This window comes from Sturnira hondurensis, unplaced genomic scaffold (genome assembly GCF_014824575.4).
Source record: "Sturnira hondurensis isolate 20B ecotype Veracruz unplaced genomic scaffold, ASM1482457v3 Scaffold0001074, whole genome shotgun sequence".
Lineage (NCBI taxonomy): Eukaryota > Metazoa > Chordata > Mammalia > Chiroptera > Phyllostomidae > Sturnira > Sturnira hondurensis.
In genome coordinates, this window is record NW_028073705.1 from 1,471,010 (window position 1) to 1,491,046 (window position 20,037).

General features: G+C 36.7%; 1 protein-coding gene across 3 annotated transcripts in view; it reads right to left on the reverse strand.

The window, feature by feature from the left end:
- DNAJC15 (DnaJ heat shock protein family (Hsp40) member C15) overlaps window positions 1–20,037 on the reverse strand; it is an 83,391-nt gene that overhangs the window by 42,029 nt on the left and 21,325 nt on the right. For all 3 annotated transcript variants that reach the window (XM_037060098.1, XM_037060118.1, XM_037060108.1), the window contains exons 3-4: window positions 18,925–18,998; window positions 594–670 (exon numbers count right to left, since the gene is read on the reverse strand). In XM_037060098.1, the coding sequence (XP_036915993.1) occupies window positions 594–670; window positions 18,925–18,998 (151 nt within the window). The remainder of the gene's footprint in view (window positions 1–593; window positions 671–18,924; window positions 18,999–20,037) is intronic.

The following is a 20,037-nucleotide window of genomic DNA, read 5'->3' on the forward strand; positions in this document are numbered from 1 at the left end:
TATATACTATAACCAACTCCCACAAAAATTACATGAGCTCTAAAGGAACCTCAGATAAAAACCTGAACACAGCTATTGGTAAATCTACAGTAGGGAAATTATTAACTTTAAGTGTTAAATGGCATCACACAACAATCATATAGTATTAACTTTCTCCTATACTGTCTAATGTTAGACAATAAATGCATACTGTGAAAGCATAATAAAATATGCTAAATGTCAAATTATAGAACTAGAAAAGAATTGTGAAACAAAGCCCATATTATAATTGAAAATATAATACATATCAAAATATAGAACTGAATCCAGAAAGAGTTCAGTGTCACAATAAGGAATATTATAATTGCTTTGAAACTTTAGGATTGAATATAACTCCTTGTTAAGGAATAAAGACACATCACAACTTTCCCTGATTTTTTTATGGGGGTGTGAGATACTCTCTAAGATATAAGGTATTAAAATGTAAAAACTTGACATTTTCTCCTCTGTCTCCCATTCATAATTTAAAATATATGGACAACTTTATTGTAACATTTTCTCCACTTCCAATACCAACTTGGCCACAGAGCAAAATACTTATGCAGGATACCTACCTTACACCCAAAATAAGACTAGCTTCTCGCCTACTCATTTTCTGTTCAAATCCCCCTTTATAATAGGAAGAAAGGCTCTGTACAGGTAAAAAGAACAAGAAATAATTAGTTCCATGTATGAAGTGGCATAACCTCAATCTCATCACATAGTTGCAGTAAGAGTAATTCATTTTACTGGAAGTCATCTTGAAATTCTAGGGGCAAAGAAAGCACTAAAAGATGATCCTTTACTAATACCACAATGAATACTTAAAAACTTAACTTTTTTTTACTTTTGAATATAATATTTCTACACTGAGATATAAATAAAAGAATAAGGTCAATAAAAGCAACAGATGAACTTTTTCTAAGGCCTGCAGTAATTTTCTCATTGGATTACCTTGACCAAGTCAATTAATGTGATATGACCAACACTGTTTTAATCCACTAGACCAAGAAGAAATACGAGGAGAAATTGACAAAGTGGGGAAGATGTCAGGAGAGTAGATAGGCAGGCCAACAGAGACCAGAAAACTGGATTGAAAAATCAATGTGGCTGGAGAGGCATGAGCAAGACCAGTAGTAGAGAAGTAATTAGAACCAGAATGTGGAGAGCCTTGTAAGCAATGGAAACAATTTAGACTTTTATTCCTGGAAATCAGAGCCCTGGCCAAGAGTAATATAACTTGACCTTGTTTTGGAAGGATTATTCTAATTACTATGTAGAGAACAGAAGAAAGATGCAACAGTGGAAGCAAAAGACCAGTTAAGAGAGCATAACAACAATCTAGGTAAGAGATGAGGGTGGTATGGACCAATATGGTAGTAAAGAAGGAAGTGAAAAGTGTTCAGATTCTGGATGTATTTGAAAATAGAATATTTGCTTGGTGGGATATGAGAAAAGGAGAGGAATTAAAAAAATGTAGTAAACATTACACACTGCAGATTCTCCCCCAGAAGTGAAAGATTTACTCCTTAGACATGGGCTGCTACTGGCAGACAGCACTCAGCTACCAAACTCTTTAGAAATTGCCTTGGCTGAAGAAAGTCAAGCTCATGCCCCTTCTCAGAGCAGTATCTTACAACTGGTTGATGTGATTTAGCCAGTGTGGTTATCTATGGCTCTGTTTTTGGACTTCCTATCTTTATTCACTTCCCAGATGATGTCATTTAGTCTCATGACTCCTTGCCCTAACTTGGGACAACCACAATGAGCACTTGAGCTTCCAAATTCTACATGGCACAGGCTGAGGTGTTCGTTTAAGACTGCACTGCAGCTTAAATGGTCCCCCCACCCTTTGTCCTTCTCTTCCCTCCTTGAGCTGTTGATTCTATACTCCTTAATAAACTAAGTTTGCTAATCTCTGTCTCAATCTGCCTTCCAGAGACTTAAACTGCAAAAGGCTTTAAGGTCTCTGCTTAAACTGCCACTCAAAAATTTAGAGAAGGAGCAGTTCTGTGTTGTGGGTAATGACATCAGGAGAATGGTTTTGGCTAGATTAAGTTTGAAGTGTCTATAAAATGGAAGAGAAGTCTGACCTACAGATAACATTTGAGAGCCATGAGTGTGCTGACAGTATGTAAACCTATCAGACTGAACAGGATCACCTATTTTTTTTCAAAATTAATTGTACTGTATTTCTTTTCCATTACCATTTAGTCCCCTTACACACCCCTCCACCCAGCAATTACCACACTGTTGTCCATGTCCATGAGTCCTCTCCTTTTTGTTCGATCCCTCCACTCCCTCACCTCCCAACCCCCACGGGCTGTCATCCTGCTCTCCATCAATGAGCCTGTCCCGATTTTCCTTGTTAGTTCAGTTTGTTCATTTAATTTCACATATGAAGGAAATCATACGGTATTTGTATTTCTCTGACTGGCTCATTTCACTTAGCATAATGTTCTCCATGTCCATCCATATGACCCCAAAGGATAAAACTTTCTTCTTTTTTTTACAGCTAAGTACTATTCCATTTTGTAAATGTCCCATAGTTGTTTTATCCACTCATCTATTAATGGACACTTGGGCTTCTTCCATATCTTGGCAATTGTAAATAATGCTGAAACGATCATAGGGATGCTTATGTTCTTTCAAATTGGTGTTTTGGGTTCTTTTTGGATATATTCTCAGAAGTGGGATTGCTGGGTCAAAAGTTATTTATTTTTAACTTTTTCAGGTATCTCCATACTGCTTTCCATGGTGGCTGCACCAATCTGCACTCCCACCAACAGTGCAAAAGGGTTCCCCTTTCTCCACACCCTCGCCAGCACTTGTTTGTTGACTTACTGATGACAGCCTTTCTGACAGGTGTGAGATGTATCTAAGAGTGAGCACAGAAAACAAGTCCAAAAACTGGAATCCTAGAGACTATAATATTTAGTGGCATAGAAATGGAAAGGAATCAACAAAGGAAACTGAGAAGACCCAACAGTGAGGCAGGAGGAAAAGCAGAAGCCAAAAAGTGATGAAGTGAAAAATAGTTTCAAACACTTCTGATAGATCAAGTAAGATTTGAGCTGAGAATCAACTACTGAATTTAGCACAGTCAAAAAACTTTGACAGGAGTAGGAGCGACAGTCTGATTAGAGTGGCTTTATGAGAAAACAGGTGGAAGGGAATGAGAGACAGCAAGTAAAGAGAACTCTTCAGAATCTCTTAATAGAGAAACAGGATCCATTAACTCAGTTTTTAGAAGGAAAAAATGCAATATATTACTGAATGAAACACTTCTCCTAAAACATGAATTCATATTTTTCTAAGAAGAATAAAGTGTACATCTGCATAAAATAAAGTCTGAAAGTACATATGCCAAAATATCATTTTGGGGTGGTGGGGTTTTATGAATAATTTTTTATGTTTATTTTTACTTTCTAAACTTTCAACAGTGAACATAGGCTACTTATAAATTTTTTTAAAGGACTAAATAGAAGAATACAAGGAACTAATCAGAGCTAAAAAAAACGAGTCTTGTGCTCTGGCCGGTGTGCCTTGAATGGATTGAGTGCCAACCTGTGAAGAAAAGGGTCACTGGTTTGATTCCCAGTCAGGGCACATGCCTGGGTTGAGGGCCAGGTCCCCAGTTGGGGGCAAAGAGGCAACCACACATTGATCTTTCTCTCCTCTCTCCCTAACTTCCCCTCTCTCTAAAATAAATAAATAAAATCTTTTTAAAAAAGAGTCCCAGGGAGCCAGATCTATTAATTTGTATAAGCTGCTCTCTTTGAAGATCCTGTTATAAATTTCTAACTGGCAATAATTCATTCAACAAACATTTTAGCACCTACTATATGCTGGGAACTTTTTAAAATGAGAGGGGGCCAAATCCTGTCCTTCATCATTTAGATGACAATGTATCAATGTACTAAACTGTAAGGAATATGATCTACTATTCCAAATTTCAGTTGAAAATTTACAATTTAGTAGAAAAAATCCCTCACACCAAGTAGTGAGAGGAAAAAAGGAATCAAATTGTTTAAGTAATCATATCTACGTGGACAATTTTATATATGTATGTATACATATACATACATATATATATATGCACATACACATGCACATATACACAGGTAAATATATAAAGGAATAAGGGATACACAGAAAATATATATGGATAGGGGACTTAAAACAGCAGCTGGTGTTAAGGTTTCTCTGGTGAGTAGTATGATATACAACAAATTTTTCCTAGGTGTGTATCATACTCCCTGATAGTCTGATGAGTTCCTTAGGGAGCTCCAAAATTTCAAATTTTCAGCATAATAAACATAACTTGATGTTTCATGGACTGTCATTCCTACTATCATCACAAAACTTATTACCCCTACAAGAAAGTATTTTATCTGAGGTTTTTAAAAGACACTTTCAGTTTACCCCGGTAGAAAGAAAAACTCAGAAAAGGCTACTTAAATGCTAGCATCTGGATGAGGCTCATATCCTAAAACACAGACCTACTTATGAGGAAGTCAATCGATATATATACAACCATTAGAACCTCCCTTATATAATTATATCATTTTGAGGATAGAAATTTAATATGTGGGGCCTTTATACAGAAAAGCAGACAGAGGGAAAAAAACTGCTTATGTTACTCAGCACATTTCTTCAGAAATAATCATCCTTCTAAACTATATATTTAGGTTTTATATAATTAGGTTTTACATAATTTTAAATAGATTAAAAACTTTACTGGTTCTTAAAATATACTAAGTTTTTTCTTTCAAATGTGATTGATTATGCAATAAAGTTGTCCCATCTCCCACCCCTTTATTCACCTGTGCCCTGCAACCCCTCCCACCTGCGTTCTCCCCACTCAATTCATGTTGATGGGTTGCACATTTAAGTTTTGTGGCTTCTACATCTCCTATACTATTCTTAACCTCTCCCCCCGACCTTGTTTTGTACCTACCATTTATGCTTCCTATTCCCTGTAGCTTTTCCCCATTCTCTCCCATTCACTCCCCCACCCCCTTCGGCAATAACCCTCCATTTCTGAGATTCTTTTCCTGATCTACTTGTTTGCTTAGTTTGTTTTTGTTTTTTTTAGGTTTGGTTATTAATAGCTGAGTTTGTTGTCATTTTAATGTTCATATTTTTGGTCATCTTCTTTTTCTTAGATAAGTCCCTTTAACATTTCATATAATAAGGGCTTGGTGATGATGAACTCCCTTAATTTAACCTTATCTGGAAAGCACTTTATCTGCTCTTCCATTTTAAATGACAGCTTTGCTGGATAGAGTAATCTTGGATGTAGGTCTTTGTGTTTCATGACTTTGAATACTTCTTTCCAGCTCCTTCTTGCCTGAAATTTCTTTTGAGAAATCAGCTGATAGTCTAATGGGAACTCCTTTGTAGGTGACTGTCTCCTTTTGCTGCTTTTAAGATTCTCTCCTTATCTTTAATCTTGGCTAATGTAATTATGATGTGCCTTGGTGTGTGCTTCCCTGGGTCCAACTTCTTTGGGACTCTGAGCTTCCTGGACTTCCTGGAAGTTTATTTCTTTTGCCAGATTGAGGAAGTTCTCCTTTATTATTTGTTCAAGTGAGTTTTCAATTTCTTGCTTGTCTTCTTCTTCTTCTGACACCCCTATTATTCAGAGGTTGGAATGTTTTAAAGATGTCCCAGAGATTCCTAAGCTTCTCCTCATTTTCTGAATTCTTGTTTCTTCATTCTGTTCTGGTTGAATGTTTATTTCTTCCTTCTGCTCCAAACTGTTGACGTGAGTCACAGTTTCCTTCCCGTCACTGTTGGTTCCCTGTGTATTTCCCTTTTCATAGCCTTCACTTTTTCCTCTATTTTGTCACCACACTCAATCATTTCTGTGAGCATCCTGATTACCAGTGTTTTGAACTCTATAGCTGATAGGCTGGCTATCTCTGCATTGCTTAATTGTATTTGTTTCTGGAGCTTTGATCTGTTCTTTCTTTTGGGCCTTTTCTTTTTTATCTCTGCAATCCTGTTACATAGTAAGGGGTGGAGCCTTACGTATTCACCAGGGCAGGGCAACCCATGATGCTGTTTTGTGGCTCTGTATGTGGAGGAGAGGTCCAAGAGGGAACAATGCTGCTTCCTCAGCTCTTGGCTGGCTTTCGGTCACTTCTCCTGCTACCACAAGCGAATTGGGCCCTTCTGGTGTTAATTACCAGGTGGGTGGTTTTGTGTACAGTCTAGGACCCTGTGAGTCTCTCCAGCAAACTCTCCTGCAAGGGTGGGAGTTTCCCCCGCTGCCCAATCTCCACGGGTTTTTTTTCCAGTTAGAGGTTTTGTTGGTTTATTTCTCCATGATGGAACCCTGGCTTGTGTGGTCTGTCTTACTCCCCAGTTGTTCCTCCCAGTTTATCTGCAATGCAAATGTGGGACTGCCTGCTCTGACAGCAGACACCCACCCCAGTCCTCGAGCCACCACCTTGCCACGAAGTCCTTTCTGCCCTGGCTGCATGTCTGCCCCTCCTACCAGTTTGGATGAATGTTTCTTCTTTAACTCCAGTTGTCAGACTTCCATACAGTTCGATTTTCTGTCAGTTCTGGTTGTTTTTGGTTTTTAAATGTGTTGTTCTTCTCTTGGATGTGCGAGAAGTCACAGTGTATCTACCCACTCCTCCATCTTGGCCCGAAGTCCAAAATACATTATTGTTTAAATTAGTATCTACGTAATGAGCAAGCACAAAATTATAACTCTATACTCTTTGACCCTCCCAAACTATAACTATTGATAAAAGGCTCTTTCAAGCTTATAGATAATATACCAATATTATATTATATTAGAATATATAAATATAATGCAATGCAGAGCCATTTTGGCAAAGGTAATATTTAGACCCATAAAAATGAGATTATTATAATAAGGAACAGCAATATTATCAAAAAGACAAAGCAAGTGGTCATATTTTTCTAACAGAATTTCCAACAACAGAAATAATGGAATTAAAAAAATAGAAATAATGGAATTCTACTATTTTATTATGCTATTTGCATTTACACATTATTTGCAAATACACATTATTTGCATTTTTCTCTACTTTTTTTATTGTTTATTCTATTACAGTTGTCCCAATTTTTCTCCTTTTGGCATCCCTCCATCTCGCCTCTCACAAAGAGTCAATCCTTTCTCCATTGTTCATGTCCATGAGCCACTCATACATATTTGTTGACTAATCAATTCCAATTTGATTCCTTCTACCATTTTCCCCCTTACCCTCCTACAGCTGTTTAGTCTGTTCTACATTTCCATGTCTCTGGTTCTCTTTTTCTCATTAGTTTATTTTGTTCATTAGATTCCAGTGATAAGCGAGGTCATATGGTATTTGTCTTTTGTCGACTGGCTTATTTCACTTAGCATAATTGTCTCCAGTTCCATCGATACTACAGTAAAAGTTAGGAAGAGCTCCTTCTTTCTTTCTGCTGCATAGTATTCCATTGTGTAAATGTATCATACTTTTTAAATCCACTCATACACTGATGGGCACTTGGGCTGTTTCCAACAGCTGACTATTGTAAACAATGCTGCTAGGAACACTGGGGTGCATAAATTATTTTGAATTGGTGTTTCAGGATTCTTAGGGTATACCATATTTTTTGGACTATAAGACACACTCCCCCGCCATTTGGGAGGAAAATGTAGCAGCGACCCTGCTCCTGACTTCTGTGATCCCACTCCAACACCTCCCCCCAACATACAGCAAGCCAGGTAAGCTATATTTGAACTCTAAGACACCCCCCGCTTTTCCTCCCAAATTTGGGGGTGGTGCATCTTATAGTCTGAAAAATATGGTACTACCAGCACTGGAATTGCTGGGTCATAAGGCAGTCCCATTTTTAATTTTTTCAGGAAATTCCACACTATTTTCCACAGATGCTATACCAGTCTGCATTCCCACCAACAGTGCACTAGGATTCCCTTTTCTCCACGTCCTCACCAGCACTTGTTTGTTGATTTATTAATGCCATCCTGACAGGTGTGAGATATTTCATTGCGGTTTTAACTTGCACCTCCCTGATGGCTAATGATGTGGAGCATTTTTTCATATGTCTATGGGCCATGAGTATGTGCTCCTTGGAGAAGTCCCTATTCAGGTTCTTTGCCCATTTCTTAATTGGGTTGTTTCCCTGATGTTAAGTCATATAAATTCTTTACATATTTTGGAGATTATTGAGCACGGGCCTGCAAACCACACAATCGCGGTTCGATTCCCAATCAGGGCACATGCCTGGGTTGCAGGCCAGTTCCTAGTTCCCGGCAGGGGATGCACGAGAGGCAACCATACATTGATATTTCTCTCTCTCTCTCTCTCTCCCCCCTTCCCTTCCCCTCTAAGATAAATAAATAAAATCTTAATAAATAAATAAAAATTTTATGCCCTGAAAAAAATTATATATTTTGGAGATTAGACCTTTATCATTTATATCATTAGCAAACTGATATAGCATTATTTATAATATTAATCTCTTATCAGTTGTATCATTATAACTGATATCAGTACATCAATTATATCTCCCATATGGTGGGTTCCCTTTTTTATTTCAATGGTTTCTTTAGCCACACAGAAATTTTTAAGTTGATGTAGTCCCATTTGTTTATTTTTTCCCTTTATTTCTCTTGCCCTAGGAGATAGATATTTTGGCATAAAGATTGTTACGTGAAATTTCTAAAATTTTACTGCCTATGTTTTCTGCTAGGACTTTTATGATATCACAACTTGAGTTTATTTTGGTGTATGGTATAAGGTGGTGGTCCAGTTTCATTTTTTTTTTCATGTACCAATCCAGTTCTCCCAACACTATTTATTGAAGAGACTGTTTCTACTCCATTGTATGCTCATACTCGCTTTGATGATTATTATTTGACAATAGAGACCAGGGTTTATTCCTAGGCTCTCTATTCTGGTCCACTGATGTACGTGTCTGTTCTTCTGTCAGTACAGGACTGTCTTGATTACAGTGGCCTTATAGAATAGTTTAATATCAGGAATTGTGGTCCCTCCAACTTTGTCCTTTTTTTCTCAGGATTGCCGAGGCCATTCAGGGTCTTTTTTGGTTCCATATAAAATCTTTAAACTATTTGTTCTAGATCTGTGAAATATGCCATTTGTATTTTAAGAGGAATTGCTCTGAATCTATAGAGTGCTTTGGGTAGTATGGACATTTTAATTATGGTAATTCTTCCAATCCATGAACACAGTATATGCTTCCCTTTATTTTTGTCTTCATCAATTTCTTTCTTCAGTGTTCTATAATCTTCCAAGTCTTTTAAAACCTTGGTTAATTTTATTCCTACGTACATTATTTTTCTTGTTGTCATAGTAAATTGGATTTTTTCTTAATTTCTCTGATACTTCATTCTTGATATACATAAATGCCATCAATTTCTGAATATTGACTTGGTATCCTGCTACTTTGCCAAATTCACGTATTAGGTAAAGTAGTTTTTTGGTGATTATAGGACTTTCTGCGTATTCTATCATGTTGTCTGTAAATAATGACAGTTTTCCTTCCTCCTTTCCAATTTGGATGGTTTTTCTTTCTTCTGCTTGTCTAACTGCTGTGGCTACAACTTCCAGGAGTATGATGAGTCAGAGTGATGAATGTGGGCATCCTTGTCTTGTTCCTGATCTTAAGGAGAATGCTTTTAGTTTTTGTCCATTGAGTATAATGTCGGTAGCAAGTTTCTCACATATGGCCTTTATTAAGCTGAGGTTTGATCTCTCTATTCCCACTTTGCTAATTGTGTTTATCACAAATGGTGCTGGATTTTATCAAATGGTTTTTCAGCATCTACTGATATGATATGTGACTTTTTTCTTTCATTTTGTTTATGTGAAGTATTATATTTATTTATTTGTGAATGTTATGCCATTCTTGCATCCCTGGGTTAGATCCCATTTGATCATAGTGTATGATCTGTTTAATGTATTGCTTGTATTGCTGGATGTGGTTTGCCAATATTTTGTTGAGGATTTTATCACCTATGTTCATTGGAGATACTGGCCTGTACTTTTCTTTCTTTGTTGTATCTTTACCTGGTTTTGGAATTAGGATAGTACAGGCCTCATAAGAAGAGTTTGGGAATCTTCCCTCTTCTTAAATTTTTTTGGAATAGTTTGAGAAGGACAGTTGTTATTTCTTCTTTGAATGTGTGGTAAAATCCACCTGTGAAGCCATCCAGTCCAGGGCTTTTCTGTCCTGGGCGTTTTTTGATTACTGCTTCAAATTTGCTAGTTTTTATTAGTCTATTCAGGCGTTCTCCCTCTTCTGGATTCAGTTTTGGGAGACTGTATGTTTCCAGAAATTTGTCCATTTTACCTAGGTTATCTAGTTGCTTGGCATATAGTTGTTCACAGTAATTTTTTTAACAATCCTTTGCATTTCTGTGGTATTAGTCGTTACTACTCCTCTTTTGATTCTAATTTTACTTGGGTCCTCTTTTTTTCTTGATGAGTCTGATTAAAAGCTTGTCAATTTTGTTTTTATCTTTTCAAGAACCACCTCCTGCATTTATTGATTCTTTTGATTTTCTTTTAGTCTCTCTGTCACTTAATTGATCTTGATTATTTCTTTCCTTCTACTCACTCTGGGCTTTGTTTATTGTTGTTCCTCTAGTTCTTTTAGATGTAGGGTTAGGTTGTTTATCTGAGTTTTTCTATCTTCTTTAGGTAGGCCTTACTGGTATGAACTTCCCTCTCAGGACTGCCTTCACTATGTCCCATAGATTTTGTATTGTTGTTCTTTTTCATTTGTTTCTAGACACGTTGTGACTTCTTTCTTGATCTCATTGTTAATCCATTCATTATTTAACAACATGTTACTCAGTCTCCATGTATTTGAAGGTTTTTCAGGTTTTTTTCTCCCTTGAGGTTGGTTTCTAGTTTCAAGCCATTGTGATCTAAGAAGATGCTTGATATGATTTCAATTTTCTTGAATTTGTTAAGGCTTGATTTGTGTCCTACCATGTAGTCTATCTTTGAAAATGATACATGTGCATTTGAAAAGAATGTATACTTTGTTTCTTTGAGGTGAAAAGTTCTGTATATATCAGTTAAGCCTATTTGATCTAGCATGTCATTTAGTGCCACAAGGTCCTTATTGATTCTTTAGAAGATCTACCCATTGTTGACAAAGGGGTGTTAAAATCCCTTACGATGACTGTACATTGCTATCAATCTCCTTCTTTAAGTCCTCCAAGATTTGCCTTATGTATTAGGTGCTCCTATGTTGGGTGCATATATGTTTATAAGGGTACCCTCTTATTGAATAACTCCCTTAAGTATTGTGTAGCTACCATCTTTGTCTCTTGTTATGGCCTTTGTTTTGATGTCTATTTTGTCTGATATAAGTATTCTGGCCCAGCATATCTTTCAGGCCCATTTGCTTGGAGTACTTTTTTCTATTTCTATCCTTTCACTTTCAGCCTGTGTAGATCTTTTGTTTTGTGGGTCTCTTGTAGATAGCATGTATGTGGATCATGTTTATATTTGTATTTTCTATTCATAAAGTATATACAGGGATGGGCAAAAGTAGGTTTACAGTTGTTCATATGGAAAAATATATAATAAAAAATAAATAAGAATAAACTCTGTGTTTTGCACATTCATAACTGTAAACCTACTCTTACCCACCCCTGTATATATACAACTGAACTCAAAACCATTTTCCTCCTAAAATTAGCATTAAATCCTTTTAGTGTCATATGTTATCAAAGGATATGTATATGAAATGAACTTCATATGTATATGAAGTTACACAAAAGTCATTAGCTAATTTACTTAGTCAGTACTTTGAAATACGAAAGTCCCACCAGACAACCAGAGAACTCTATCATTCCACAGTCTTATGAGAAGAAATACATTTACCATAAACTGTAATTTTTTATTATATACAATAATCTATTTGATTTATAGAGCCACAGAATGATGATTCTAATTAATGTTATTTCCATGAATTTCTCTTAACCATAAACAATAGAAATTTAATTTAAAAAAAGAAAAACTATATTCAAGTAAAAGGATAAAATCCACATAAAGGAAAATAAAAGCCTCAAAAGAATGTCAATGATTTGGGTTTTCCCCCAGGAAAAACATTAGGAGTAATGAGACATTAGCTGAGTCAATAATATACACTCACACTTTAAAAAGCAAGCAAAAGGGGACTGGTTCAAAACAACAGACTAGATAATAAAGGTCTTTTGTTTTCCAAAGTGACCTTGAAATGAGAAAACATTAAATTTTTTTTTTTACATATTTTATTTTAAACAATAAAAATCCATAATAGACCTAGAAAACAAGAAATGGGGTGAGTAGCAAACCAGAAAGTTTAGAGAAACCCCGGAAGGCTGAAAACATAAGGTTACACATACAGAAAAGCCATAGCAGCCCCAATCATCAGAGGACAGAAAGATACACTTCTCAGAAATCAAGGAAAAAACACTGAATTCAGAGTTAACAAATAGAAAAAAACAGTATCAGGGTACTTAATTAAAGCAGAAGAGCAGAGATAGACCATTCCTAATTCTATCAACATAGATCATAAGGAGCTTCCCACATGCTGCTTTAACCCTCATGTTTAAACAGAATCATATGCCTGTGATGCATCTTATTGCAGGTGGCACAAGTCCCAAAAGGAGCAAAGAGTACCAACAGATCACATTCCAGAACTCAGAAGGCTGGTGAGGGTGACACCAAGTACTCTGCTCCTGGATTCTGGTCCCAAGCCTGCCTCTGGGCTCCTTGCTCTGGAAGACATGGTTACTGACACAGCACATCTATGTAGCCACACACCACTGTAAATCCTCTCATTCAATTCAAGTGTTGAAGCAAGCCTATCAAACTGCTGAGGGACGACATGCATATCAATCAACTTGGTCCTCATAAATATAAATCAAAAACCAAAGAACATCAGACATTTAAATAAATCCAATATCATGGTGGTGGTGGTTGGGAAGGGAATAGAACCAAGATGAACAATTAGGCCATGTGGTGGACCAGGCCACATCTTGGTACTGGCAGATGTCTGTGACCTGCATACACATTGGGTGCTCGGACCATGTTGGGCTTCTTATTATTCTTTAGCTGGAAAAAGAGTGAGCCATTAGGTAATGAAATAGAACAAAAAGGTGTCTCAACAAATAAAATTCCTGAGCCAACCAGTGAATTAGAGCAAAAGGATGAACTAGGAGAGTCCCTGAAAGGGTTCTATATAGGAAACAACTGTTACATATAAAGATTTTGTTCCAATTACTGACAAAATCCTCAACTATCGTAAATCATGTACTGATGGCCCTGGACCAGAATAATGACTACTAAATTCGAAAAACCAGGACTTTGGTTCACCATATAAATTTGATAGATGTCTTTATTTCCATTTTATGTTTGTAAAAACTGTATACATTAAATTTTGCTATAAAATATGATCACTAATAATATGCAATAAATATCTTTTTGGAAAAAAGATAAACAATTAACAACTGACTTTGAAGGAAGGAGATAAATTAGGAAACAGAAGAGAACTTAAAGTTTGAATTAATGTCTTTAGAGATATTCAAATAAATAACACATCCATGAAAGAATGAACTGCTATGAGAAAGAAACAAGAAAAACTCTTGAATATTAAAAAATTATTGATGTAAAAAATTTAGTGGATAGACTGAATAACCATTTAGACCATTTCTAAGGGCCAACCTGGTGATCTGGAAAATAACCTCTGGAAATACTGCGGAATGTAGAATGGAAAGATAAAGGAGATCGGAAAGACGATATAAAATGTTAAGAAACATAAGGGACAGACTTAGGGGCCCAATATCTTTGTAATAAAGAGTTCTAGGAGCAGAGAAGAAACACATGGAAGAAAACATCTATGGTACATTCATGCAATGGAATACTACACAGCCATAAAAGAGAAGAAAAATTTTACCCTTTGCAACAGCATGGACAGACCTGGAGAACATTATGCTAAGTGAAATAAGCCAGTCAGAGAAAGACAAATACTGTGTGATTTCACTTGTATATGGAATCCAATGAACAAAATGAACTAACAAGCAAAACAGATAGAGAGCAGGCCAACAACTCTGGGTTAGGGGATCGTGGGTGGAGAAATTGAGCAACAGAGGGAGGACTCATGGACAGGGACAACAGTGTGGGGATTGCAGGGGGACAGGGGTAGATGGAGGTGGAAGAGGGAATAAGAGTGATAAATAGTAATGGAAAAAATACTATAAAAACAAACTTAAAAAATAAAATCATTAAAGGAAAAACATAAAGACAGACAATTTCATAGAGTTAAGGCTCACTAAGAATTTCTGTGAAATACCAGAACATCAAAAATAAAGAGAAAGTCCCCCAAATTTCCAGAACTAAACAAACAAAAATCACCAAAACCTAAAACTGAAAGAATAAGCAATAACAACAACAAAAAATTAAAACAGGCTGCACACAAAGAAATAAGAACATCAGGAATCTGGCTGAGAGTCTGGCAGTACCAAAAAAAATCTAGCTGTGAATACACAAGAAAGGATACGGAAGGGCACGGAGATCCAGTCTGAGCAGAGATGACCGTACTTCTCTAAAACTGTTCCCAGCAGATTCCAAGGAGCCAGCAGCTCAAATGATAATTAACAGTACGGGCTAAAGAATACAAATTATTTAACAAAGAACTTAAAGCATTTATCATCCAGGTACCCCATATGAAAAAATCCATACAACCTATATAAAAAATTACTCTAGGCAGTATTCCAGCAAAATGGAAAAAGAAAAAAAATGTATGAGAAAAAGAAAAATGAGATTTAAGAACAAGATGATGTTAGAGGAAGCAAATAACATTTTAAGAAAAAATTGATAAAGATATTCTAAGATATTTCACTGCAAACTGCAAGAATTTTATGAAAACGAGGCAAAATATATCTAGAGTCATATTTCTTAACTTGAAGCCCAGAAGGAAAAAGACGGAGGCATGTATCATTTCTCTCTCCTTAAGAAATGGAGGTGCCAGGTTCAGTGTACTCAACCTTATTTGTGAGTCTCCACAAAACAGTGAAAATTTTCACATTTTCTTGCTTTCTCATCCTTTACAATGTTAAATAATGTACTTCTACAAAACTTGGGAGTCTTCTATTTATGCTATAAATATATCTACTAAAAATCACCCTAACAGAAGATAAATGATTTCTTAAATTTTCTCCATTTATTATATATAAACATATGGAAAGACATAAATAATGTTCATTTAAAGAACTAGGTCATGCAGCTAGCTCAGTTCGTTAGAGCATTGTTCCAATATACCAAGGCTGTGGGTTCAATCCCCAGTCAAGGAACATACAAAAATCAACCAATGAATGTATATATAGTGGAACAACAAATTGATGTTTCTTTCTCTCTCTCTCTCTCCCCTCCCCTGCCTCCTTTCTGTATAAAATCAATCAATATTTTTTTAAAATAAAGAACTAAGAATGGACTTCCGCCAAGATGGAGGCATAGGTGGAAACACTGTGCCTTCTCCCACAACCAAGTTTGAATACAAGAAAGGTTTGGAGAAACAAAGACACAACCAAAGGACAGAAAATTGAATTATATGGAAGTCCGACTACGTCTAACCGTTCAATGGGGACAGTAAGAGGGGCAGAGTCAGCAGCGAGCAAGGTCGGGCAGGACAGGTCCCCTGACCCAGGCACGCAGGCAGCCCGGAACCAGTTGGGGTGCAGGGCAGACTGAATGCGGTCGCACATTGGCACACAGTGAGACAGACCACGCAGGCCCCAGGGGGCGAGGGCTGACAGTGGTGGCACACTCGAGTGCAGTGGGACAAAACGTGTGGGCCCGGTGACGGCAGCAACTGCGGCACCAGTGAGGGCCATGGTGGCAGGGGGCAGGCGGCAGGCGGCAGACAGGACGCCATAGTCCCTCTTTGACCCCGCCCCCACATACAAGGTCACAACCCAACGACTTAGTTGCCCTGTTCTAGTGAACACTTCTGGGCTCTGATCCTGCTACAGGACAGGCACGAACAGCCCAAAAGATGGTGCAAGAAGAACTCAAAGTCCCAGAGCCAATAACTCTAAGCGACCGGGAAATTGCTAGCCTCTCAGAAGCACAATTCAAGACACTATTTATCAGGATGCTCACAGAACTGGTAGATTATAGTCACAAATTAGAGGAAAATAGTCACAAATTAGAGGAACATATGAAGGCTAAACTAATTGAAATGAAGGGAGATGCACAGGAAACCAAGTGATGGAAAGGAAACGGGGACTCAAATCAAGGGAGTGGACCAGAAGGAAGAACAAAACATCCCACCAGAAAGGAATGAAGAAATGAGAATTCAAAAAAATGAGGAGAGGCTTAGGAACCTCCAGGACATCTTTAAACGTTCCAACATCCGGATTATAGGGGTACCAGAAGGGGGAAAGAAACAGCCACGAGTGGAACACGTATTTGAACAAATAATAAAGGAGAACTTCCCCAGTCTGGCAAAGGAAATACACTTCCAGGAAATCTAGGAAGCTCACAGAGTACCAAAGAAGTTGGACCCAAGAAGGAACACACCAAGGCACATCATCATTACATTAGCCAAGACCAAAATGAAGGAGAGAATCCTAGAAGCAGCAAGGGATAAGGGGACAGTCACCTACAAAGGAGTACCCATCAGACTGTCAGTGGATTTCTCAAAAGGGACCTTACAGGCAAGAAGGGGCTGGAAAGAAGGATTCCAAGTCATGAAATCCAAAGACCTACAGCCCAGATTGCTTTATCCAGCAAAACTTTTATTTAGAATGGAAGGACAGATAAAGTGCTTCTCAGATAAGGTCAAGTTCAAGGAGTTCATCATCACCAAGCCCTTATTATATGAAATGCTAAAGGGACTAATATAAGAAAAAGATAATGATAAACATGAACAGTGAAAGGACAGCAAACACACAGTTATTAACAACCACACCTAAAACAAAAGCAAACCAAGAGGACAGCTAGATCAGGAGTGCAACCATAGAAATGTAGAACACATGGAGGGTTAGCAACAGGGGGGTGGGAGGGGGAGAAGGGGGGAGAAGGCACAGAAAATAGCATAGATGGCAGGTAGAAAATAGATAGGGGGAGGGAGAGAATAGTGGGGGAAATATAGAATCCAAAGCACTTGAGACACATGGTTATAAACTAAGGGGGGGAGAATGGTCGGGGAGGGAGGGTGCGGGTGGAGGGGAATGAAGGGGGGGAATAGAACAACTGTAATGGTATAATCAATAAAATATATTTTTTTAAAAAAGAACTAAGAAAAATAAATAAAATAAAGAACTATGTAAGCATTACCTTTCCTATTAACTCTATTTCAAGTTTCCATCATTTATTATCTGACTATCTCAATGCCTTGTAACCAGTTTCACAGCTTGTACTCTGGTTCATTCTAGTCAATATTCTATGCAGCAGGAAGAGTAATAATCTAAAATAAAAAAATCACATTGCTCCCATGCTCAAAACTTTCCATAGACTTTCCATCATACTTAAAAGAAAATTTGCAGTTTTTATCATAGCCCTAAGTGATCTGGGCCCAAATTACCACTATTCCCTTAGCATACTTCATTGGAGTTACTCTTGATACTAAACTCATTTCCACCTCAGGACCTTTGCAGTGTTTTTATTGCCTAGAAAACTCTTTCCTGTCTTGATGTGATTACAAGACCTACTCCCTCATCTCCTCAGAGGCCTTCCCAGACCTACTAACAGAGATTCCTTTCTGCTGTTATTCTTTGACCGCTTACTCTCCTTCAGTTTTCTTAAAAGCATTCAACACTTACATAGTACACACCTTACTCATTTGTCAATTGTCTACTAAAAATGTAGGCTCCCAGAGGGCAGTGTCTTTGATTCATTACCATATCCCACTCCACATAATAATGCCTGGTAGGTAGTAGACAGTTAATGATTATTTATTGAATGAATGCTAAACACCTATTAATACTTTACCCAAATAAAATATAAATAAGAAAACAGAGAATAAATGCATAGTCCCTTTAATCAGAGACATGCATTTATAGATCTGGAAAACTTCTTATAGTTCTTTTGAACTTGAGTTTAATTATTTGTCACTACATTATCCTTTGAAAGTGAGGTTACTGCTTATGGCTAACTAAGCCTCACAAAGTTGTAATGCTTTTGCCAAAATAATACATTCTCAAATTGCTGCAAGCCAAGCAGATCTATCCTACACCTGCTTTTATCTCCCAGCAGCTGATGGTTGTGCTGTACCACTTCAGTGAATTCTCTCTGCACTGTCTCCAATGGTCACACACCACAGTTGACCACACTACAGTTTTTAGATGCCGCTGTCATTCATTCTTTACTTATATTTGGCTCAGCAGAGTAACTACAATGCTGGTAGATAAATGTATTAGCCCTACAGGATTTCAAGGTTGGAATGTTAAAATTTCATGTTTGAGATGGCCAGTAGTGGTGGTATAAGGAAGCAGTTTCAAATTTCATGATGAAATAAACATTTGAAGCACCACCAGACCACAGACCATACCTGTTTGTTCACCAGCCACACCCAGCTCTGGGCACAAGGTCTGGTTTATAGTGACCAGTCACAGAGTGAATGAATATTAATTAACCAATGAAAATGCCTCAAAGTGGATGTAATACTACTAAAGGAATATAATACTAAGAAATAGATGTCAAAACCAGGAAAAAGGTTAGATACAAAAACAACATGTTCAAAAAGCTTAAAAAAATCTAAATCAATGAATGAGACAAATTCTCTGATGACATAATTAAAATAAACCTTATACAAAGTTGGAAAATTCAAGACATTTTCTGAATTACTACCAAATATGATACTTAAAAATCAAAATGAGCTTTCCAATGAAAGGTATTATTAACTTACAGGAGTTGAAATCTTCTTTGCAGTTTCTGTGATTACTTGCTGTAGAGGTTTCCAGATCTGAAATGCATAGCGACCTAAAAAGTAACAAGGATAGAAGCCAACATAATATATTGTCTATAATCAAAGTCAATACTCATAAGGTGCTTACCACAGTATTTACTAATTTATTTTATATGTATTATTTTGGTAACTATTTCAAAATTCATCACAAAGTCATATTTTTCAAATTTCTGATTTATTATTGTTATTGCAGGTATTAAATTTATCAAGTTCTGGTTCATAAAGTCAACAAAAAACTGATGTTACATTTCTATACAATGTTATAGGTCACAAAAAAGTCTTAATGCTCTTTCCACACCACACTGCAGACTAAGTCCTTTAACATAAAGATACGCATGAATTTAAAATGATTATTTATATTACTTTTCACAGGAGTAATCACTTTGAATATATAGAAAACAAATACAGTTTAGAAGCTATACAACATAGGAGTGATTTTAATGGAGTTAGCTCTAAAGTAAAAGCATGATTATGTAGAAAACATTTACCAATATTTTACTACCAATGTCCATTAGCAATTTCTTATTGAAGAGAACCAATCTCCTAAAAATTTATTTTATTTTTAGTATTTCTTTCTTAGACATTCTAATAATAAAAAAATTCTCAAGTCCTGACAACTAAGAATCAGTAACAAAAGAGGGCCTAAATTGTTTTGGGGATATAGAATAAAATATTTACCTTTTGTACCCTAATCAGAATGACTAAGAAACAGAATCTTACTGTTTCTCTTCCCAAAAGTCTTGATAGAAAACCAGTTTTGACACTCTGAACTTCAACTTCTAACTATAACCTTATTTGCAAATCAAGATTTCTGCTGGGAAAATTGAACCACATAGATCTTTTAGAAGGAGTTACCCATTTGAATACACCTATTCCTGTGCAAACTCACTATAGTGAAAAACAGGGTGCTAGACCTGAGAGGTGAAGCATCTAATCTAATTAAGAGATAAAAAGCTCTTGAGATCAAGGAGAACATTAATTACAAAAGGTTGAAGCCCCAACTCACCCAGATCTCTTATCATATAGATATCAACTTCCATTTGATATGAAATT